Source organism: Zeus faber, assembly GCF_960531495.2.
Source record: "Zeus faber genome assembly, chromosome: 1".
Lineage (NCBI taxonomy): Eukaryota > Metazoa > Chordata > Actinopteri > Zeiformes > Zeidae > Zeus > Zeus faber.
The window spans coordinates 35,727,220-35,752,312 of record NC_137193.1 but is presented as its reverse complement, the minus strand read 5'-3'; the positions used below and the strand labels follow the sequence as shown (position 1 = coordinate 35,752,312).

Sequence of the window (25,093 nt, the reverse complement as noted above, 5' to 3'; positions counted from 1 at the left end):
TAAGCCTCTGACTGACTCGCTCTCCTCCAATAGGAAAGCATCGTCCTGATGCGAGGAGCCGATTGGGCCGCGCGCTGAGGGCGGAGCAGCATCTCCTCCACCCGCAATCCCGTCTCATCTCTCATCCCACCATCCCTCCATCCCTCCATCCCTCCATTTCTGATGGGAGATGAACCGAGCGCTGCCGTGGTAGAAGTTCCAGCTCCTGTAGCCCGAATTCCTCCGATTAAACAGAAGCTGGATCCTGACGCGGAGCTTCTCCGGTGGGAGACGGTGGAGCAGAAGGTGGAGGCTGGTGACGGAGCGGAGTGAGGATCCGTTTCCAGTTCGGGTGGAGGAGCTGATGTAAACAGATCACATTTCTCATCCTGGAGGAGCTGAAGGCCTGGGAGCTGGAGGTCCGATCGGTCTGTGAACCCCCGACTCCTTCCGACTCCTCCAGACTCCACCTGACCAGGATTCTTCCAAACGGACATAGTGTTGGACCTCCATCCTTCTCTTCCATCCTCCTCCATCCTAATCTGAGCAGATTAAAGACCATCGCTTCCCGGAGGGGAGTCGGGCATTATCATGCATCATCCCCTCTTCCCTTAATCTGGATTTACGGTGCAATCTGTGCAGCTGCGGGGCTTCCCTGCTGTGACCCGGCGCCATGCCCACCTCCCGGCCCGAAGCCCCCCCGGCGGACTACTGGGTGGAGGGCTCCAGGAGGGACGCGCCGGTGGAGGACTTCTACTCCATGGGCTCCGAGCTAGGCAGGTAGGTCCGGCTGGGGGTTTTACAGGGAGTCAAATGGTGGTCTGAGTGGGGGCCCGACTGAAGGGTTTGCAGGGAGTCTGACTGGGGGTCCGACTGGGGGTGCGATTGATAGTCCGACTGGTGGTCTTACTGTGGGTCCGACTGGGAGTCTGACTGGGGGTCCGACTGAAGGGCTTACGGGGAGTGTGACTGGTGGTCCGACTGGAGGGCTTACAGGGAGTGTGACTGGGGGTGCGACTGGAGGTCCATCTGGAGGTCCGTCTGGGGCTCGACTGATAGTTCAATTGGTGATCGTACTGTCGGTCCGACTGGGAGTCAGTCTTCTAGTCCGGCTGGAGTCTTACTGGGACTGTTGATCCAAGTCGGGGTCCGACTGGGAGTCTTACAGGGAGTTAACTGGTGGTCATACTGGGGGTTGTACTGGGCGTCGTGCTGGGAGTCATACTGGGAGTCGTATTGGGAGTCGTACTGGACGTCGTACTGGGAGTCGTACTGGGAGTCTTCCTGAGCGTCGTACTGGGAGTCGTACTGGAAGTCGTACTGGGAGTCGTACTCGGAGCTGTGGCCTGCAGCAGCTGGTAGTGGAGGATAAGCACAGATTTATTTATAGTTTGTGGTCTGAACAACAGTCAGATACAGATTCATTCAAATAAAACACTGTTCTGTCTGAATGATAAAACAACATAAAAAAAACCAAAAGTTAAATTCATCATAGTGTTAAATATTGTAAGATAAAACAGTCGTAGTACAGTATCCTCCCATTGTGCAGGACAATAACACCCCCGCCCCACACACACATGCATAGAGTCAGTGTGTTTGTCTGTGTGTGTGTGTGTGTGTGTGTGTGTGTGTGTGTGTGTGTGTGTGTGCGTTTTCAGGAAACGACTGATTAGGCAACGGCCCATCTGCCATCAGCGGAAACCACAACCTGCTGCTACTCACACAATAATAACAATAAAAGTAATAAATGAAGCTGCAGGCAGCGATACACAGTGTCCATTTTATTCGTTTTAGGTACGTATTACAGTTTTCCAGGTTCTGCAAAACGCAGCACAAGTTACAAAAGTTACAAACACCAGTGCCTGCTTTTTGCTCTTCTTCCGCTCCATTTAAATATCCTTGAAGAACAGTGTCTTAAAAATTACGATCGCTCCTGGATGACGCAGTGTGGACACAAATTAAAAGGTCGGTTCCTCCAATGGTTCTCATAACTTCCTGTGATGCGAAAACATCTTCTTTGAATGATTATAGTTTCTAGGGTTTTGTAAAACGCAGCAGAGGTTGTCCGAGATTCCTTTAAACGCAGCCCCGGCTCAAGCTGTGTGTCTAGAGCTGCAATATGCAGGGTCTAGTTTAGTCATGTTAGATACACATTACAGTTCTCTGGATTCTGTGCAGTGTAGCAAGAGTTACAATTTTTCGAGCAATGTAGCGCAAGTAACAATTTTTAGATTTTTACCACTGCTCAGAGACGAACCGTGGATTTATATGGCATTGGTTCATAATGTAACAAAGTGACTGTGCTCTCAATATAACGTCAGTTTTCATGCACTTTCAGTGACTTTTTAAAGTTGTATCAATTTTACTTGATACAAATGTAGATGGATCTGAATCAAATTTGGACGATAAAACATATGAAAGGTTCCCATTTCAACAAGACCTCAACCAATGATAATAAGTTCTAATGTGACATAATCAGTGATTTTTATGACAAAAAAAATCTTTGATAGGTCAGTGATAAATAACAGTTATAAATAACTGAGCTAGCAGCCCTAATTTTGTTTATAACTTGTTAAATAGAGTGCATTTGGACATTTTGACAAGAAATTACAAGACGTGTAAGACAATTGTTTTATTAAAGACTTGTCCAAAACATCTGGACAAAATAATCAAACAAATATCACAGTATTTATAAAGCTCACAAGACAATTAATAAGTGTATATTATTGCAATGGCAATCTTAAGTAATGCAAAATAAAGAAAAAGGACAACTTGTATTAAGTTGACAAAGTAAACAGTGTTTATAAACATTGTGTTATATGTAGTCGTTTAACAAAAAAGACCGAGTTTGGGATGCACATTTTTATAAGGACAGCTTGACATTTGTGACGTATGTACTGTTTGACAAAAACAAAACCATCTTAACAAACGTAAATAAAGAAATCATTCACCACAATTTTACCTTTTTTACCATTTTCTTTCACTTGGTAATGTCGGTCACCACATTGTTGTTGGTGTAGTTCACACGGAAAAAAGCCACCTGCGATAAATTGTCGTTGGATGGCGGAAGTGTCTGCATTAAATTGGTAATTTTGTATTTGACCAGGTAACAGTGCATGAAAGACATTGTAATAGTTACTGTAAAATCCAGATTAGGTTGCATTGCATCATTGGTGACTTCTAGAGTGCCACTGATGTTGCCATTGTAATTCTGATTGAGTTGGAATCTATTACAGTTTTGGCAGGTGTGGTCGTCATCGTCAGTGTTTACATTTTCCCTCACACTAAGTGCATCCATGTTTGTTTGTCAAATTAGTGGATGTTATTGTCAAAGGAAGTAATTGAAAGTTTGTATTGTCAGAATCATTTACTATGATTACATCAGTTGAATTTAAATGTGTTCCATCTTTCGTGCTGTGAGCAATATTTGAAGGATTAGCCCAATTTGGTTCCTTGCATGTGAATCAACAATTGCATACCACAATCCCTGCTTGATAATTGCACATGTATTACCATAAATAGTAAATAAACATGCATCATTATTATTTAACAGTGATTTCTTAAGTGCTTTATCAATTGGCATAGCTATATTATACAAAGCAGAGTCATAGTGATCTACACTAATTCAGCCAGTAAAAGGCTCAGCATACGTTATTTGAAATGTTGTATTAAACATAGTTTGTCTTGTTGACAATTCTGTTATTGCAATATAAGCTCTTCCTACAACATTATCATTTATTCTACCAGACTTTTTTATGTCATGATAAAGATTATTTCCTTTCATCAAAACATCATCATGAACACAAAATGTTGTGTCCATGTGCAAACACTCAGGATCTTGTTCTTGAGACCTGCTATTAAACTCATAGCAGCACACAGTTTATTTTTGGAGTCTCCAAACTATACATCATCCTGAAGAAATTACCCTCTTTACGCTGAGAGATATGGTTAATTAACACTTATATTGAAAGTTTTTTCATTTGTGTTTTTTTCACAGTATTTTTGTTTCGTACTTTTTTTTTTGAATATTGTGACTGACCTTGAGGACTGGATTTTGGACAATTACTTTTTTATTGTCTTAGACTTTCGGCTATTTTTCAGGATCTGGAACAATAAAAAACCACACTTTGTAATTACTTTGTATAACAATAATAAATATAGCCGCAGACAGCAATATACAGTGTCCAGTTTATTCGATTTAGGTACGTGTTATAGTTTCTTGGTTTCTGTGAAATGCATCACAAGTTATAAAAGTCTAACATTGTGTAGTTATGTCGTGGAGTTAGTGCCATAGTACTTTTTTTGAGAATATTGTGACTCCATACTGTCTTAGATTTTCAGCTATTTTACGGCATCTGGAAATATGAAAAAAAAACGTTATGATTACTTTTCATTACAATAATAATAATAAATACATTTAATTTTATAAATATAATAAGTAAATCTCAGTTTAAATTAGTACTTCACTGTGTTTTTTTCTGTTCACATTCTACAATTGGAAAATTCTGTTTAATAGATTACTTGCCTATATGTAATGCAGAGAACAACAATGCAACATTTATAGAGCTGTAACATTAATTTGGCCTGAGAATGATTATGGAAGAACTTGTCAATACTTAACACATTCCGCCTTTTAATTTAAGTTTGCTAAGTTTAGCTGTAGGAAACTGTTTATACATGACGTTTCTTTAAAACAGCCGTTAATCTTTGCCTTTTAACCAATCTTTGTCTTGTTAGAACTGACCTTGTTGTATGGTATTGTGATCATACGCTCTGTGATTATATGTGGGGACGTTTGGAGCGGACAGACAAAGGGACTCTTTCTGACTGTGTTGGACCAGACATCACTGAAAATCGCTGATTCTTTCTTTAATCACTCTTCTATTGCGAAAGCCGCGCCGGGCTCGGGATGGGAGGAGAGCGAGTTCAAGTTCCAGTTGTTGTTTGAGGAAGACCCGCCGCACCAGCTCCGGGGGGCCTCATCCCTGCTGCGCACTGCCGATCGGAGATCAAAGGAAGCACCGGCGCTCCTGCTGTATGATTGGCTGTTCGTGTCACGTGGTTGTTTCTCTGCGCTGTACGACTGGCTGTTTGTGTTGATAGATGATTTGGCTAGATAGTTTTAGCCATAGACGTAGCATCTGTTTGTGCTGTTGCTCCTCCTAACATCAGCATTACTACTAAAATGAGTTATTTTTAGAGTTTCCATTGAACGCAGCATCAGCTGACGTAATGACGCAGTGATGTGAGTTTTCAGAGTCCTGGTGACATGCAGAATTACTAGTACAAGCTGATATACTTGTTGCGTGTTATGACTTTATCCTAAAAATGAGAAGATGGCTGAAGAGTCCTGCCTCACACTGTCTCTGTGGAAGGAAATAACTCCGTGTGGAAGTTCCCAACGACACGGTTCCATTCAAACGGATTAAACACTGCATGTCCCTCAGAGACATTTCATCAACTTTTTAAACCTTTGGGACTAAAATAAAACAGACAAGATTTGGATCCGTGGTTCTTGAGCTGCAAGCGAACTCCATGTGTGAGGACACAAACATATGTTTTGGATTGTTTTGGACCGTGTTTGATGCGAGCAGAAGGCGTTTATATTATAAAAAGGGAAAAAGAGATTAAATATCAAATGAAAAGCCCCACCGATGTCAAGCAGGTAAGATGATACACACACGCTCACACACATGCAGTTTGTGACTACTACAGAGCGATGGAGTCTACGTGTAGCTTGTACGGTGCGAATGAACTTTCGCTGTTTGGGGCCACAACCTGCACATTTATAACAAATTTGATGATGATGTTACAAAGCGTCTTACTCCACCAACTCATCTCGCTCCACCACCTGTGTGGGGGTTGTACTGCAAATAATATGTTAACTTACACAAACTCGGGCGAACATTTTAAGGCTTCACTCGGGGATGGGGGGGGGGCAAGATAACAGACCTGGGGATTACCAACATGAATTACTGTTTTCAGAGTTCCCGTAGAAAGCAGCATCACTTCCTGCTGTCTCTAATCTCGACCTGAGTAGTTCAGAGCGCACCGCGTCCTGTGTGAAAGCCCCTTCAGTCATACCTTGCACATACTACCAAATTGGATGGTGATGTCACAAAGCGCTGTGATGCACTAATATCCAGTGCTTCGGCTCTGCTACTTCCGCTTCCTTCCTTTAGAAAAGGTTTTTTTTATGAACTCCTCTTACTTATATAGACGGATGTTCATCAAACTTGGACTGCAGCATGTGTGGACTGCACTGCATACAATTGTTTAGTTTCGTGTCTATGGGTTTCACAGTTTCGGCTGGAGAATGGCTAAGAGAATAATAAAACTCCAGGAGAATAATAAAAATGATTAGGGTGTCCCGAAGGGCAGGACCCCTAATAATAATAATAATGATGATGATGGTATTGGTAATGGTATTTTTGCAGGGCTGTACTATCTTGGTTTTGTTCTCTCATATTTTCTGTGTGTAACCATGGAAATACTGAAAAACAGAAATATAGTGTAATTATAATAACCTGAAAATGATAAACTGATTTTATCGATTAAGTGATGAGTGATGATATAAAGATATAGATACAGACTTAAAGATATTAGATTCGATTTACATTAATATTGATATATAGATATTGAGATGTCAATATTGAGATATACTGTAGATATTAATATATCAAATTTCTGTATAGATATTGAGATAGATATTGAGATATACAGTTGATATAAGTATTGAGTTATAGATATCGATTCGTAGATATTGAGATATACGTAGCTATTGAGTTATATATATTGAGATATTCACAGCCACAAATTTAAACAGCCACTAATTGCCACATGTTGTGTAGTTTTCCCTCATGCCGCCAACCCCGCTCTGACCCGTCGAGGCATGGACTCCACAAAACCTTTGAAGGTGTCCTGTGGTATCTGGCACAAAGACGTTAGCAGCAGATCCTATAAGTCCTGTAAGTTGCCCATGGATTGGGCTTGTTGTTCCAGCACATCCCACAGATGCTTGATCGAATCGGATCCTAACCCCAGCCATCCACATGATGGAGAAGAAAACGTGATTGTGGGAGTCTTTTTCAACTGGTAGAAGTTTAGGGAGCGAGACGGAGTCTTTCTGGCTGTGGGTTGCCGACACGGCAAGAGTTTTTATTACAAAGGATTAACAAAAAGGCTCGCTGGCCAAAAGGATAAATAGCAGACAATAATGGATTGGGCACAGGAGGAATGACGCTTCGCTCTGTCTCCTGGTCGGCTAATGAGCCGGTGCGCTGATCCCCCTCTGCAAGACAGAAAAATATTAAGAAAGCTCCCTGGCCTGGATCGGACCAAACAGCGCCGCATGGGCGCTGATCCGGCCGACTCGGGGCAGCTGGGCGATCAAGAGAAGGAAGCCATGCTGCTGTCTGCAGGCGCGGCTTAACCACGCCCCTTGGTCCGCCACAGTGATTCACCAGACCAGGCCACCTTCTTCATTGCTCCATGGTCCAGTTCTGACGCTCACATGCCCACTGTAGGCCCTTTCAGCGATGGACAGAGGTCAGCATGGACACTCTGACTGGTCTGTGCCTACACAGCCCCATACGTAGCAAGCTATGATGCACAGTGTGTTCTGACACCTTTCTGTCATAGCCAGCATTAACCTTTTCGGCAATTTGTACTACAGTAGCTCTTCTGTAGGATTGGACCAGATGAGCTAGGCTTCCTCCCCACACGCATATTTATATTAAATCATAGATATTTAGATACACAGTATATTGAGCTGTATGTATATAGATATTGAGATATTGAGTTATAGATTTGAGTTATATATATATATTGTGTCATAGATATTGAGTTATATGTATATTGAGATATAGATATTGAGTTATAGAAATTGAGTCATAAATTTGAGTTATATATTGAGATATCGATATTGAGATGGATATTGAAATATTGATATTGAGTTATATATATTGAGATTTAGATATTGTGTTGTGTCTTGAGTTATGCTATTGAGTTATGTATATTGAGTTTTAGATATTGATATTGATTTTAGATATTGAGATACAGTTATAGACTGAGTTAAAGATATTGAGATATAGATATTGAATTATAGATATTGAGTTGTAGATATTGATATATAGATATTTACTTATATATATTGAGTTATATATATCAAGACAGATATTGAGATATAGATATTGAGATAAAGATATTGAGTTATAGATATTGAGATATAGATATTGAATTATAGATATTGAGTTGTAGATATTGATATATAGATATTTACTTATATATATTGAGTTATATATATCAAGACAGATATTGAGATAAAGATATTGAGTTATTGATATTGAGATATAGATATGGCGATATCGATGTTGAGTTATAGATATTGAGTTATAGATATGGTTTATATATATTGTGTTATGGATGTTGCTTAAATTTGGAAGCACGTCAATTGGATTCTTTCTACTTCCGTCCTTCTGGTCCGCACAGTTTGCCAGCCTGTTGCCATGGAGACCAAGCTACACACACACACACACACACACACACACACACACTGACCACTCTCAACCCCCACCAGCCTCTAAGGAAAGAGACAGACGTACAGACAGATAGACAGACAGGTAGACAGGCAGAGAGACAGGCAGAATTAAACAGTATACTTGAACTAACCTAACTTTCAGCGGTCTCCCTGTCTCTCTGTCTCTGTCTATCTCTCCCCCTCTCTCTCTCCCCCTCTCTCTCTTTCTCTCTCTCTCTTTCTCTCTCTCTCTCCCTCTCTCTCTCTTTCTCTTTACCTGTCTGCCTGTCTACGTGTCTACCTGTCTCCCTCTACAGAGGAGCGACATCCATCGTGTTTCGTTGCGAAGAGAAACAAACCCAGAAGCCGTTCGCCACCAAAGTCCTCAAGAAAACTGTGAGTGTTAAACTGGTTGAACAATTAGACCTTGTTGGTTATACTGGTTATACTGATCATACTGGATAGGCTGGTTATGCTGGTTATACTGGTTTTACTGGTCATTTTGGTTAGACTGGTCATTCTGGTTAACTGGCTGAAGGGGTTGAAGGGGTTCAACTTGTTCAATGGTTGAACAGGTCATACTAGGGTGGACTGATTAAACTGGTTATACTGGTTAAACTGGTTATACTGGCTGTACTAGTTGAATTGGTTATACTGGTTAACTTGATTTTACTGGTTGTACTGGCTAAACTGGTTAAACTGGTTACACTGGCTATACTGGTTGTGCTGGCTAAACTGGTTTAACTAGTTATACTGGTATTCATTCTCATTCTACTTATTCTATATTTCACAGATCGATAAGAAAATTGTTCGAACGGAAATTGGAGTTTTACTGCGACTTTCACACCCGAACATCGTAAGTGTTTACATCAGCGCATGAATATTATCATGTAATATATGGTTTTAAAGTACAATGGTACTTTGACTTACGAGTTTAATTTGTTCTGTGACAGAGCTCGTAATTCAATCTGCTCGTATAGCAAATCAATTTTCCCTATTAATTAAAATGCCATTAATCCGTTCCAGCCCCCAAAAAACCTACCCAATTTTTTTTTGTTACGTGTTCTTCAATAAGAAAAAATTATTTATAAATAACAAATATTGTATAAAAACATAATAAAACATAATAAAAGAGAATGTCGAGGAGAATCGCTCATGTTTTTCTATTATTTGTTCTCAGTACTTACTTTCTTAGGACCCATGGTTAGAAATTTATTTTTGGCAAAATAACTGCACAAAAAGCACAAAACGCGAGCACAAAACGCGAGGACAACAAACAAAAGAGATGCTTCCACGGTCAGGTAACCACGTGAAGTGAACGAGTGAGACGCGGGATGCTGGCCAGATTCGCTCAGCACGCCAACTAGCCGCGGCGTATCTGAAGCTCGCTCCTCGTAACTCACATTTTTGCTCGCAAATCAATACAAAAAATCGACAGAACGATGGCTCCCAACTCGGAAAACTTGTATGTTAGTGCACTCGTAAATCAAGGTACCACTGTATATAAATATCTTTAAATATACTGTATATATATGATTGAACATAAGTGTGGGAGTCTCTACCCACAGGTAGGGGTTTAGGATAAGAGACCAGCCGTGGATTGTTGACGTGGCGAGAGTTTTTCTTATAAAACTGAACATAATGGCTCGCTGGCCAACAGGATAAATGATAAAGAATAATGCGTTTTGGCAGGAAGAATGACGCTTCCCTGGCTCCTGGACTGCTGACGAGTCTGTGTGGTGATCCCTCTCTGCAAGACAGACAAACATTAAGAAAGCTCCCTGCCCCGGATCGGACCAATCAGCGCAGAGCGGGCACTGATTCAGCCGACTCCAGGCAGCTGGGCGGCCGCGAGAAAGGAAGCCATGCTGCCGTCTGCAGCCGCGGTTTAACCATGCACCTTGCTCCACCACATACCCCCACCGCCCAACTTAGGCTGGGAAGCCGTTCGGCAGCCAACCACCCCCCCCCCCCCCCCCCCCCCGAGTGGAAGAGAAAGCCAAGACCATCTGCGCTGCCAGCCTATTGACCACCCGGAAGTTAAAGGGCTGGAGAGCCAGGTGCCACCGAGTGATCTGGGCATTTATGTCCTTCATGCAGTGGTCAGAAAGACAGATGGTGAAAGCGGGTCCCAGGAGGTAGTAGCAGAGGGAACTGACGTCCTGCCTGATCGCCAGACACTCCTTCTTCACTGTGCTGTACCTCGACTCCCGGTCTAAAAATTTACGGCTGAGGTACAGCACCGGCTGCTCATTCCCTTCCACCTCCTGGGACCGCGCCCAGCTGTCTGTCCGATGTGTTGATCTGCAGACAGAAGGGGAGAGAGAAGTGATGGTTTAACCACACTGGCTTCCCACAGAGAGCTGATTTTACTCTCGCAAATGCCTGCTGGCACTTCTCTGACCACTGGACCGGATCTGGAGCACCGTTTCGACTTAAGTCTGACAAGGGGCTGGTTAGCTCCGTAAATTCGAGTACAAACCTCCTATAGTAGTTGGCCAGCCCCAAGAACTGCTTCTCTTCCGAGGGTCTTGGTTCTCGGCGTGTTTGGGACCGCAGCAGTTTTATCAAGCTGGGGTAGGACCAGGCCTTCACCCAAGTGGTACCCCAGATACCGAGACTCCCTCCATCCCATGTCACAGTTCGTTGGGTTGGCGGTGATCTCCGCCCGCCTCAGGGGCTCAAACACTGCGCCCACATGCTGCATATGCCCCATCCCAGGTATCCCTATGATGATTACGTCATCTAGGTAGGTCGTGGGGTATGCTACATGTGGAGGCAGGACATGGTCCCTGAGTTTCTGAAAGATGGCTGGGGCACCGAACAACCCGAACGGAAGTGTGCAAAAGTGGTACAAGCCGAATGGAGTGGAGAACGCGACTTTTCCTTGTAATCCTGAGACAAGGGAGCCAGTACCCCTTGGTTAAATTCAGTGCCGTGAAAAAACGAGCCATACCTAACCGGTCGAGAAGTTCATCGACCCGGGGTATCAGGTAGGCGTTGAACTTTGACACCGCATTCATCCTTATAGAGGCAGAGGATACGGCCGAGAGCGCTCCTTCAACCCGGGGTTATCTCCACGTGGTGGTGTATGAGGGACCTGAGGCCTGGCAGGGAGGAAAAACATCAGAAAAGCGACGCTGAAGTGCAGCCACGTCCTTCCTCCATTCTTTTAAGAGGTTCAGGTGATAAATCTGTGTCGCCCCCTGCCTGCCAGACAGTTCAACCTCATAATCGTCCTCTCCAACCCGCTGTGTGACCACACAGCGGGCTTTAAGAAAGCTCCCTGCCCCAATCAGCGCTGCATGGGCACTGTTTCGGCCAATCCGACGCAGCTGGGTGGCCGCAGGAAAGGAAGCCATGCTGCTGTCTGCAACCACAGCTTAACGACGCCCCTTGGTTCGCCACAATCAGATTTTAAAGGGACTTGTAACAGCAAGTTACTACTCAGTGCAAGTTACTGGTACAGTAGTAGTACTGTACAGTACTGATACAGGATCAATCGTATGCTCCTCAGCGATCATTTTGTTTTTCCAGATACGACTGAAAGAGATTTTTGAAACTGAGACGGACATCGCCCTCATTCTGGAGCTGGTGACGGGAGGAGAGCTGTTCGACAGGTGGACACACACACATGTGCACACAGACGCACACACAAACATGCACACACAGACGCACACAGATACACACATCAACCAGCACACACAAATACGTGGCCGTCCATGTGGTGTTCGACGGGTAGACACACACACACACGTACACAAACACAGACGGACATGCACACACACTGACCCACACATGCACACACACACGCACTCACACACACACACACACACACACACGTGCACACACAGACTCACACACCTATAGGCATACACACACACACACATGCTTTTATTAGCAGTCATTATCAGGTCGGTGCGGAAAATCGAAACAAGAAGCAGCAGCTGCTGTTGCTAGGCGACAGTAAGGAGGGCTGTGATTGGCTGAGAGGCAGGAAGACTGGACTGGGGACCCCAGGATAAGATAATATAAAATAAGAGTTTCGTCACTAAACTAAATACAGTATCCTCTTGTCTGACTGCAATAAAACATCGTAGAACAGAAAGGGTTTGGTGGCCGATCACCACAAGAACTGTGTGTGTAAGATCTCACCTGTAGGGTCTCAGGTCTCAAGTCTCAGATGTAGGGTCTCAGGTGTCAGGTGTAGGGTCTCAGGTGTCAGGTGTTGGCAGGTGTCTTACAACATGTGACCTAGCCAATCAATATTTCTTACTGCCCCCCAATCAAAGCAGTCTATAACAGGACGTAGTTTGTGTTGTGATCGTCCTGTTCTGTTTCAGGATCGTGGAGCGAGGATACTACAGTGAGAGAGACGCTGCGCACGTCATCAAACAAATCCTGGAAGCTGTGGCGGTAAGACACTGCACTGCTAGCACACATTGCTGGTTAGGCACCGCTAGTTACATGGCACCGCTAGTTACAGCACACCGCTAGTTACACCACACTGCTAGTTCCACCACATTGCAACTGGCTGTGGCGGTAAGACACTGCACTGCTAGCACACACTGCTGTTTAGGCACCGCTTGTTACACGGCACCGTTAGTTACACAACACCACTAGTTACACCACACTGCTAGAAACACCACACCACTAGTTCCACCACACCGCTAGTTCCACCTCTAGTTACACTGTTGGTTGCATCACACAGTAGTTACACCACTGGTTACACCGCTAGTTATACCACATCGCTAGTTACACTTCTGGTTGCACCACACTTCTAGAAACACCACACCACTACTTGCACCACACCACTAGTTACACTGCTAGTTAAACCGCTGGTTGCACCACACCACTAGTAATGCACTAGTTAGACATAAGGTTACACCACACCACTGCTTAGACCACTTCTTACATCACAAGTTACACCAGGAGTTACACCACTTGTTACACCACACCACTAGTTACACCATGACTTACACCGCTGGTTAAACCACACCACTAGGTACACCACAAGGTACACCAGTAGTTACACCACTAGTAAGACCAATGGTTACACCACATCACTAGATACACCACGAGTTACACGGCTAGTTACACCACACCACTAGTTACACCACACCACTAGGTACACCACAAGGTACACCAGTAGTTACACCACAAGTAAGACCATTGGTTACACCACATCACTAGTTACACCACTAGTTACACCACACCACTAGTTACACCACACCACTAGGCACACCACAAGGTACACCAGTAGTTACACCACAAGTAAGACCATTGGTTACACCACATCACTAGTTACACCACTAGTCACACCACTGGTTCTACCACTACTTACACCGCTGGTTAAACCACACGTCAATTTTGCACCACTGGTTCCACCACTAGTTACACCACAGCTCTAGTTACACCACTAGTTACACCATTGGTTATACCACACCACTAGTTATGCACTAGTAAGACCATTGGTTACACCATACCACTAGTTACATACCGCTTGTTGCACCACACTGCTAGTTACACCACTACTTACACCGCGGGTTAAACCACACCACTAGTTACACCACTGGTTACACCACACCACTAGTTATGCACAAGTTAAACCACTGATAAGACCTCTAGTTACACCTCTACTTATACCGTTGCACCACACCACTAGTTTCACCATTGGTTCCACCACTATCTACATCACACCACTAGTTACATCATTAGTTACACCGCTGGTTACACCGCTAGTTACACCACACCACTAGTTACAACACGAGTTACTTCGCTTGTTACACCACACCACTAGTTACACTGCTAGTTAAACCGCTGGTTGCACCACACCACTAATTACATGGGTGGTTGCACCACACCCCTAGTTACACTGCTGGTTGCAACACACCCATAGTTACATTGCTAGTTACACCACTAGTCACACCACACCACTAGTTACGCCACTAGTTGCACCGCTGGTTGTACGGCTGGTTGATCCGCACCACTAGTTACACCACTGGTTGAACCAGACCACCAGTTGCACCGCTAGTTACACCGCTGGTGTCAACACACCGCTACTTACACCGCTAGTTAAACCGCTGGTTGTCACACACCGCTAGTAACAACACTAGTTACACCACTGGTTGCACCACACCACTAGTTACACCACTAGTGACACTGCTGGTTGCACCACACCACTAGTTACACCGCTGGTTGCACCGCACCACTACTTACACCGCTAGTTACACCACACCACTAGTTACATGGCTAGTTACCCCAGTGGTTGCACCACACTGCTAGTTACACCGCTATTTGTACCACACCGCTAGTTACAACAGTAATTACAGTGCTAATTGCACCATTAGTTAGACCACTGGTTGCACCACACAGCTACTTACACCGCTAGTTACATAACACCACTAGTTACACGGGTAGTCACACAGCTGGTTGCACCACATCTCTAGTTACACCACACCACTAGTTCAGCCATTAGTTGTACCTCTGGTTGTACCACACCACTAGTTATGCACTAGTTACACTACTGGTTAGACCTCTGGTTACACTGCTAGTTATATCTCTGGTTGCACCATTAGTTACACCACAAGTTACACCACTCGTTGCACCGCTAGTTGCACCACACTGCTAGTTACACTGTTAGTTACACCAGTGGTGTAACTAGTGGTGTGCACTAGTTACACTGTTAGTAAAACCACTGGTTACACCACTAGTTACACCACTAATTTCACCACTGGCTACACCACTACCTACACCACTAGTTAGGCCACTTGTTACACCACTACTTACACTACTAGTTACACAGCAGGCTACACCACACCACAAGTTACACAACTACTAACACTACTAGTTTCACCACTATTTACACCACTAGTTACACCGCAGGTTACACCACACCACTAGTAATCCACAAGTTAAACCACTGATTGAACCTCTAGTTACACTGCTAGTTATACAGCTGGTTGCACCAAACCACTAGTTCCACCACTAGTTCCATCATTGGTTACACCATAGTAACACCGCTAGTTAAACCACTCGTTGGTTTAACCACATCGCAGGTTACACCATATCGCTGGTTACACCACATCGCTGGTTACACCACATCGCTGGTTACACCACATCGCTGGTTACACCATATCGCTGGTTACACAACATCAGTCGTTACACCACAACGCTCGTTACACCACACCACTTGTTACACCACACCGCTTGTTCCACCACACCGCTTGTTACACCACACCGCTCGTTACCCCACACCGCTCGTTACACCACACCGCTCGTTACACCACTAGTTACAGCGCTAGTTGCGCCACATCGCTCCTTACACCACCAGTTACACCGCTGGTTGCACCACACCACTAGTTACACTGTTAGTTACACCCCACCACTAGTTACGCCCCTAGTTATACCCCTGTTTTCACCACACCACTAGTTCAGCACTAGTTACACCCCTGATTAGACCGCTGGTTACACCACACCACTAGTTACACCACCACTTACACCACTAGTTACATCACAAGTTACACCACTAGTTACACCGGTTCTAACACCGCACCACTAGTTACACCACTAGTTACATCGCTGGTTCAAGTTACACCACACCACTAGGTACACCACAGCACTAGTTACACCACTAGTTACACCACAACTTACAACACTAGTTACACTGCTAGTTACACTACACCGCTAGTTACACCGCTGGTTACACCACACCACTAGTTATACCACTAGTTACACTGCTAGTTACACCACACCACTAGTTACACCACACCACTAGGTACACCACAAGGTACACCAGTAGTTACACCACAAGTAAGACCATTGGTTACACCACATCACTAGTTACACCACTAGTTACACCACACCACTAGTTACACCACACCACTAGGTACACCACAAGGTACACCAGTAGTTACACCACAAGTAGACCATTGGTTACACCACATCACTAGTTACACCACTAGTCACACCACTGGTTCTACCACTACTTACACCACTGGTTAAACCACACGTCAATTTTGCACCACTGGTTCCACCACTAGTTACACCACAGCTCTAGTTACACCACTAGTTACACCATTGGTTATACCACACCACTAGTTATGCACTAGTAAGACCATTGGTTACACCATACCACTAGTTACATACCGCTTGTTGCACCACACTGCTAGTTACACCACTACTTACACCGCGGGTTAAACCACACCACTAGTTACACCACTGGTTACACCACACCACTAGTTATGCACAAGTTAAACCACTGATAAGACCTCTAGTTACACCTCTACTTATACCGTTGCACCACACCACTAGTTTCACCATTGGTTCCACCACTATCTACATCACACCACTAGTTACATCATTAGTTACACCACTGCTAGTTACACTACACCGCTAGTTACACAGCTGGTTACACCACACGACTAGTTACACTACTAGTTACACCACTATTCACACCACACCATTAGTTACACCACTAGTTACACTGCTGTTTACACCACTTGTTACACCACACCACCAGTTACACCACTAGTTATATCGCTGGTTGCACCACACCACTATTTACACCACTAGTTACACCGTGAGTTACACCCAGATACAGAATTCCGACTTGAAGAGACGATATTTTCACAATTTTAACGATAATACAATTTATTTTAAGTCAAGGTAAATGTATTAATGTTGCACTTTACTATGTAATATTAGAATGACTTTCAATACTTGATACATTCATGCGAGTATGTGGAGCGAGCAGTGTCAAGAAACAGCCTTCAGCCTTCACAATATGCGAGAGAGGCATGCTGGTAAATAGGAACCAGGAAGTAACTTACTGCGCATCAATAACAACACAATAGTACATATAACAGTCTGTGACTCAACTGACCGTCCAGAGTGATGAGCCTGGTCCAGATGATGTTCAGCGGCGGGCGGGACTTACATCGATGGGCAGGGCTTGTAGCTGTGGCCGGGGCTTACAGTCCTGCTGGCTCCGGATTGGACGATGATACAGAGAATCACATTCCCAGTGAGATGAACGTACGAAGTGAGATGTGACTACACACATCTTCTGTAACACACACACACACACATACTCACACACACACACACACGCACATATGGCAGCCACAAAAGTGTATTTCTCTCCATAGATGTAGGTCATACACAAAGAGAGCGTGTGTGTGTGTGTGTTGCTCTAATCCTCTCAGAGCAGTGTATGTTTGGCTTTAATCTGTTCAGTGGAGATGAAAGGAGAGTGTTCTCCTAGATCTAGCGTGGAATGCCTCTTTAGTGCTCTCTAGAAGAAGAAGAAGCTTTAATCGTCACGCAATTAAATTTAACACGACAACATGCATACCACGCACATGCTTTGGCCATGCTGGTGGCCGGTGAAATGAGGCCTCTGCATTTGCATTGGGTGGGCAGCATTGGGTGGGCAGCATCTGTCGACGTGCCCGGGTACCAAGTGTCCATCGCTGGTCAGATGATGTCTGCATTTTTTTGGTGGAAGTCCTTACTGATGGTAGAACATGCAAACTCCACACAGAAAGGCTCCTATTTGGGAGATAACCCGGCGGAGCACAGTGCCAACAGCGCCCCAGGCGGGAATTGAACCCAGGACCTTCTTGCTGTGAGGCAACAGGGCAATGCACTGCGTCACCACCGATGCATCCTCGATAAAATGGGCGGAGCAAGTCCACATCCGGGCATTTGGGCTGGACTTAGCGTGATGCATACTTTGAATTGGAACAGTACTTGGGCTGCGACTGATGACGTTTCACAAGTCCACAAGAACACAAGTACAGACAAGAATACAGATTGAGAAATGGCCAGCGTCCAACCAGGACACACATACAAAGCGCCAGCTTCCTGTGTTAGGTTGTTAAACAGGAAGTGAATCTTTTGACCAAACAAAGAGGCAAATTGTTCCACTGCTTCCATGGAGACACCTGAGGATGTAACTCACACCTGAAACTGTCACTGCCATCCCATATTTAACACAGGACTTCATGTATTTACTGGTTCAGAATGTAGTCTTTACTCAGACCGCGGGAGGAGCTATGATAAAATGAGACTAGATAAAATTAGATAAACTGAGATGAGATAAAATGAGATGAGATATGACAAGATAAAATGAGATAAGATTAGATAAGACAGGATTAGATGAGATGAGATAGGACGAGATAAGATAAAATGAGATGAGATGATGAGATAAGACAAGATAAGGTAAAGTGCTATAAGATGAGATAAGACAAGATGAGATGAGGTAAAACGAGATAAGGAGAGATAATGTAAAACTATATGAGATGAGATAAGATGAGATAAGATGAGACAAGATAATATAAGATAAGACAATATTAGATGAGATTAGATAAGACACGATGAGATGAGATAAGACAATATTAGATGAGATTAGATAAGACACGCTGAGATGAGACAGGAATAAGATTAGATGAGATAAAATGAGATAAGGTGAGATATGGTGAGATAAGATGAGATGCGTTATGGTAAAACAGGATTTGATGAGATTTGACGAGATAAGACAAGATTAGATGAGATAAAACAAGATAAGACAAGATTAGATTAGATGAGGTAAAACAAGATTAGATTAGATGAGATAACAAGATTATCTGAGATGAGATCATGTAAAATGAGATCAGATGAAATTAGATTAGATAAAGAGAGATGAGATGAGATAAGGTGAGATAAGACAAGATTAGATTACATAAAACAAGATGAGATAAGGTGAGACAAAATTAGATTTCATAATATGAGATGAGATTAGACAAGATAAGATGCAATTAGATAAGATAAGACAAGATAAGACAAGATTAGATGAGATAAGGTGAGACAAGATAACATGAGATAAGATTAAATGACATGAGATAGGACAATACTAGATGAGATGAGATACGGTGAGATAAGATGAGATAAGGTGAAATAAGATGATGTACAATTAGATAAGACAAGATGAGATGAAATAAGATTTGATCATATGAGATGAGAAAGGACAAGATAAGATGCGATGAGATAAGATAAGACAAGATTAGATGAGATAAAGTGAGACAAGATAACATGAGATAAGATTAAATAAGATGAGATAGGACAATACTAGATGAGATAAGATGAGACGAGATACGGTGAGATAAGATGAGATAAGGTGAAATAAGATGATGTACAATTAGATAAGACAAGATGAGATTAGATAGGGTGAGATATAATTAGATAAGACAAGTTTAAATAAGAATAGCTGAGATAAGATAAGGTGCGATAAGATGAGATTAGATGGGATAAGGAGGTGAGATAAGATGATATGAGATGAGATAAAACACGATTAGATGAGATATGATGAGATAAAATTTTATGAGATAAGATGAGATGAATTAAGATAAGGCAAGGTTAGATGAGATAAGACAAGATAAGACAATGAGATAAGATGAGATAAGGTGAGATAAGATAAGATGAAATAAAGTGAGAAGATGAGATGAGATAAGACAAGATGAGATTAGATATATGTGATGTGATGAGATAAGATGAGATAAGGGTTAACGTGAGATAAGATGAGGTAAGGTGAGATGAGATGAGATAAAATTAGATAAAGTGAGATGAGAAAAGGTGAGATGAGATGAGGTGAGATAAGATTATATGAGGTGAGATAAGATTATATAAAATGAGATAAGACAAGTTAAGGCAAGATTAGATGAGAAGGGATAAGATGAGATGAGATGAGATAAGGTGAGATGAGATAAGGTGAGATGAGATAAGGTTACATAAGATAATGTGTGTGTGTTTCAGTACCTGCATGAGAACGGAGTTGTACACCGCGACCTGAAACCAGAAAACCTGCTGTATGCTGACCTGTCCCTGGACGCCCCACTTAAGATAGGTAATACCACTTAACTCCACCCCCATGGACTCCTAGTCCTTAAACCCTTAACTCCCCCTCCCTGAGTCCTTCCAACCCCCTTAGTACTCAATCCCTTAACTCCCTCCTTAGTCATAAACCCTTAACTCCACCTCCCTTAGTCCTAAAAACCTTAACCCCAACCCCCTTAGTCCTTTAAGCCTTAACGTCTTGCTCTACTCTGGTTTTCAGCCGACTTTGGTTTGTCCAAGATCATTGACGACCAGGTGACCATGAGGACGGTGTGCGGGACGCCGGGGTACTGTGGTAGGTGCAGCACTCGGCAGGCAAGGGGCACCAGCCCGGGGTGCTAAGAACACCCTGAATACTACAAAGGACTCATACTTAAGTACATTTTTCTAATACCTAGACTGAAGCATATTCGGTTTCTGATTTTCGGCTTTTACTTCACTACAGTTCAGAGTAAATATCTATACTTTTTACTGCATTTCTAACTCACGTTAGCTTAGTTTTAATCTAATATATTTAAGGTACAGTATTACTTTACTTTCCAGGCTCTGTTATATCAGGACACTGTATATGATAAGTACTTTTTATTTTAATACTTTAATACTTAAGTACATAAAGAGAAAGTACATACAGTATATACTTTTACTTTAGGAGAAAAGTCAATGTGATACTTTCACTTTTACTTGTCATTTTCGACAGGGTATTTGTACTTTTACAGCAGTAAAAGTTCTGAGTAGTTCTTCGTCCATGTGTGTGTGTCTGAGTGTGTGTGTGTGTGTGTGTGTGTGTGTGTGTGTGTGTGTGTGTGTGTATGGATGTGCACGTGCACAGCTCCAGAGATCCTGCGTGGAAATGCGTATGGTCCAGAGGTCGACATGTGGTCAGTGGGAGTGATCCTGTACATCCTGTGAGTTCATCTGAAAACATTCAGATGAGATAAGATTAAAAGATAACATATTAAACTTTATTAATTCCCATAAACTCACTCATTCTCCTCATGGCGCCATTCATTTGGATCTACTGATGAACAGAGAAACCTGAATATACTTTGTCATTAACAACCAGAACAAGACACTGCACTGATTAGTACTCACTACTATACTATGTCTTATATGTACTGTATATATGCTATCTGTAGTAGATCATTCATCACTGTACTGACCCAAACGCTCAGTTCTGACAGACAACAAACCGCTGATAGAATCAATTTCATTAAAAATATCTTTATTCTTATGGTTTGCGTTTGGGTTGCACATAAAGGAGGGATGATCCGATCCCCGTTGGGGGAAGAATAGAACTTGATGGGTGGATGCAGGAAGGTGGAGAGCGAAGCAGCAGAGCAGGAGGGAGTGGCTGCTTAAATAGAAGTGAAAGGTGCCTTCAACTTGTCTGACAGAAGTAACTCCTCAAGCTACACATCAGTTTAATAAGTATTTTATCCATATTGCAGAGCTCAGCTCGTACCTCAGCCAAGCATCGCGTTCTACTTCTTTTTTTGTGGGGTTCTGCTCCGACCTTCTTCTTCTCTGTGGTGTTCTGTGCTGACCTTCTTCCTCTGTGGTGTTCTTTACCTGGCCTTCTTCTTGTTCTGTGGTGTGCTGTGCTGACCTTCCTCTGTGGTGTTCTTTACCCGGCCTTCTTCTTCTTCTGTGGTGTGCTGTGCTGACCTTCCTCTGTGGTGTTCTTTACCTGGCCTTCTTCTTCTGTGGTGTTGCAGGCTGTGCGGCTTCGAGCCCTTCTTCGACCCGCGGGGTGACCAGTACATGTACAGCCGTATCCTCAACTGCGACTACGAGTTTGTTTCTCCGTGGTGGGACGAGGTTTCCCTCAACGCCAAGGACCTGGTCAGGAAAGATACTTAAATTCATTATATTAACCTTAACTTTATATGAACTACTTTGTATTAACTTTAGGTTATGTTAACTCATTTATATGAACTATATTCACAAGTTTTTGTCCAATATAAGCATAGGGATATCCTTGGGGGATGACTCTCGGATGTTTTCAGAAGATATTTACACACTTAAAATCATTGAGAAACCGTCATTAGTGACATGGTTACTCCGTTGGGATCTCATCATCTGCCCGGGGGGTCTCAGGGGTCTCTAACCCCCACCCCGGCTCCACTGAATCATTTCCATTATTTTCAAATCCCAATCGCCGCTAAGGGGGGGCTCGCCGGTGCTGTAGCCCGGCCAGGAAATAAATTAAAAATGTTTTTATTATTTCAGAAGTATTTATTTCACTCCTTTTCCGAACAAGATACATGTTAGGGGTAAATACCTGACCGAGGCAGAAAGAGCTGGATTGAGTCCCCGGGCGCTGCACTGCGACTGCCCACTGCTAGGGTGTGAAGGATGGGTCAAATGCAGAGCCCTAACTTCTCTGCGCAATTCATTGTGCCATTAGAGGCCGTAATCCATTCTTTGTGAATTCGTCTCCTTCTGTCCGTTCAGAATGCCAGACTCCTCCCACTCTGACTCCTCTCACTCGGAACCTCCCCCTATGACTCCTCCCAATCTGACCCATCTCTCCTCTCACTCTGACCTTACTGCTCTGACTCCGCTCCCAGGTCAGTAAGCTGATCGTGCAGGACCCTCTGCAGCGCCTTAGCGTGCAACAGGCCCTGCAGCACCCCTGGGTGCTGGGCAAGTCCATGCGATTCTCCCATATGGACACCACCCAAAGGAAGCTGCAGGAGTTCAACGCCCGGCGCAAACTCAAGGTCAGGAACACAATCACATTTATTTTACCAGTTAATTTATCATAAATTAACCAACAATAATACAGATTACATGGTCTCATACCGTCTGAAGTGTTTGTTATTCAGGATCAAGTGACTCAGCAGCTCCATGTTCTGGTCACATGAAGTAGCATCAGAGCTTAATTTGTGCCTGCCGGAACATGTTCCGGGGCCTCCCAGATTGGGACCGGCACAACAAGCTGTGGAGCTGTGGCTAGAACTGCGAGCTCCATGTTCCCTGTTTCTCCAAACAAAACCAATAAATATTTATTAAGGCTGTACCCGACTCAAAATGTTGTCAGTCGAATCGGATCACACCTGTCTCCCTCCGGCGGAACAGGCGATGCACGCGCCAGATGGGATGCCCGCAATTGGCGCGCTAGAATGGTGTTTTTATTGTACGTCTCCTTATAGAACAAAACGTTTGGGCATGGAGCGAAACCGTGCGTAATCAGCACCCTTTCTCCATGACTCTCTTCCGGATCACCCCCTCTCCATGCGCTATGCACAGAAAATAATCTTAACAGTGTATGAGTCGTGTCATATTCCTCCGTGCCTCGTCCCCACACTGTTTGTAGTTGCTTCATTTGGAGGAACAGGGCCATGTTCGCCTCTGTGTCCGGAGATGGTCGATTCACACATGTAAAAACATATATATGATTCCCTTTATTTATTGTTCCTCATTGAAATGTTATCCCTGTGCATGTTGTAAGCTTCTATCTGTTTTATCCTGTTATTGTAATGCACACTGACTGGAAAATAAAAACAACAAAAAAAACAAAAACTGTTTGACTTCAGGAATCTCAGTCGACTGACTGGTTTCCAACTGATGATTTGACTCGCAGACTTTCAGGGGGCAGCCCTATTATTTTTTATTTACGGATCGTAATTGAACAAAACGAAAAAAGCCCCGTGCGTCCCGTGCTGTGTTAAGCATGGCAGCTTAAGCCTCCCCGTGTGATCCGTGCATACGTTCCGTGACTTTTTTCTCCCCCCGACCCACCAGATCAGCAACCCCTCTGGGTTCCGGCACCTCCTGATTTACATATTAAGCACCGAGTAGCATGTAGCATGTAGCCTGATGAGTTAATGTTTAACTCATCAGGCTAAGTTAAATGTAAAAAAATACATTTAATTAAACCCTTAACTCCACCTACCTTACCTTAACTCCCTCCTTAAGACTCATTGGTGAAATGCATGCTGGGATATCTGGGTTATTAGGTACAACATCCTAGTACTTCCCAAGAGAGTTCAACAGAATGCAGTGCAGACAGTACAGTAGTGTGTGTTTAAATGTGTTTATCTATGTGTGTGTGTGTGTGTGTGTGTGTGTGTATGTGGGTATGTGTGTATGTGTGTGTGCAGGCGGCCATGAAGGCCGTTGTTGCCACCAGTCGAATGCACGAGGGATCTCGGCGTCGCACTGACAGCTGTGAGATGCCTGGGTCAGGAGCATCCCAGCAGGGCAGCATGCAGCAGGACCCCCCTGAGGCTGCAGGCCACGCCCCCTCAGAGTTGACAGGCCACGCCCCCTCAGGACCAAACGCCCCGCCCACCAGACCTCCCCTGAAGGCCGACGGGCTCAGACAGGCGTCCGTCCAACCACGGCTCCCGTCTCGGAGCTGCTCGGCAGCAGACCCCGCCTCCTCACTGGCCACGCCCCCAAGTCCCAAGAGCCTTGGTAACGGCTTCCCTGTGGGCACAGAGCCTAGTGGCAAGACCGCCCAGTGCCAATGACTTCTAATAAACATCAACACAGACAAACAGCGCAGCAGGTTGAGTGTTGCCCTGTTGACTGTAGATCTCAGACTGTAGATCTCAGATTGTAGATCTTAGACAGTAGATCAGACTGTAGTTCTGACTGTAGATCTCAGACTGTTGATCTCAAGACTGTAGATCTCAGACTGTAGATCTGACGGTAGATCTCAGACTGTAGATTTGATTGTAGATCTGACTGTAGATCTCTCAGACTGAGATCTCA

The 25,093-nt window shown here is 43.9% G+C and overlaps 1 protein-coding gene across 1 annotated transcript; it reads left to right on the top strand.

The window, feature by feature from the left end:
• Positions 1-652: 652 nt before the first annotated feature.
• On the top strand, positions 653-24,849 carry LOC307247912 (calcium/calmodulin-dependent protein kinase type IV; the record flags this gene model as incomplete). The annotated part of the gene is made up of 11 exons (XM_080024055.1): positions 653-759; positions 8,815-8,893; positions 9,291-9,353; positions 12,035-12,117; positions 12,841-12,913; positions 20,291-20,381; positions 20,592-20,666; positions 21,201-21,276; positions 22,087-22,213; positions 22,942-23,094; positions 24,478-24,849. 11 exons carry the CDS (start codon positions 653-655, stop codon positions 24,847-24,849), a joined length of 1,299 nt encoding a protein of 432 aa, XP_079880181.1.
• Positions 24,850-25,093: the final 244 nt, after the last annotated feature.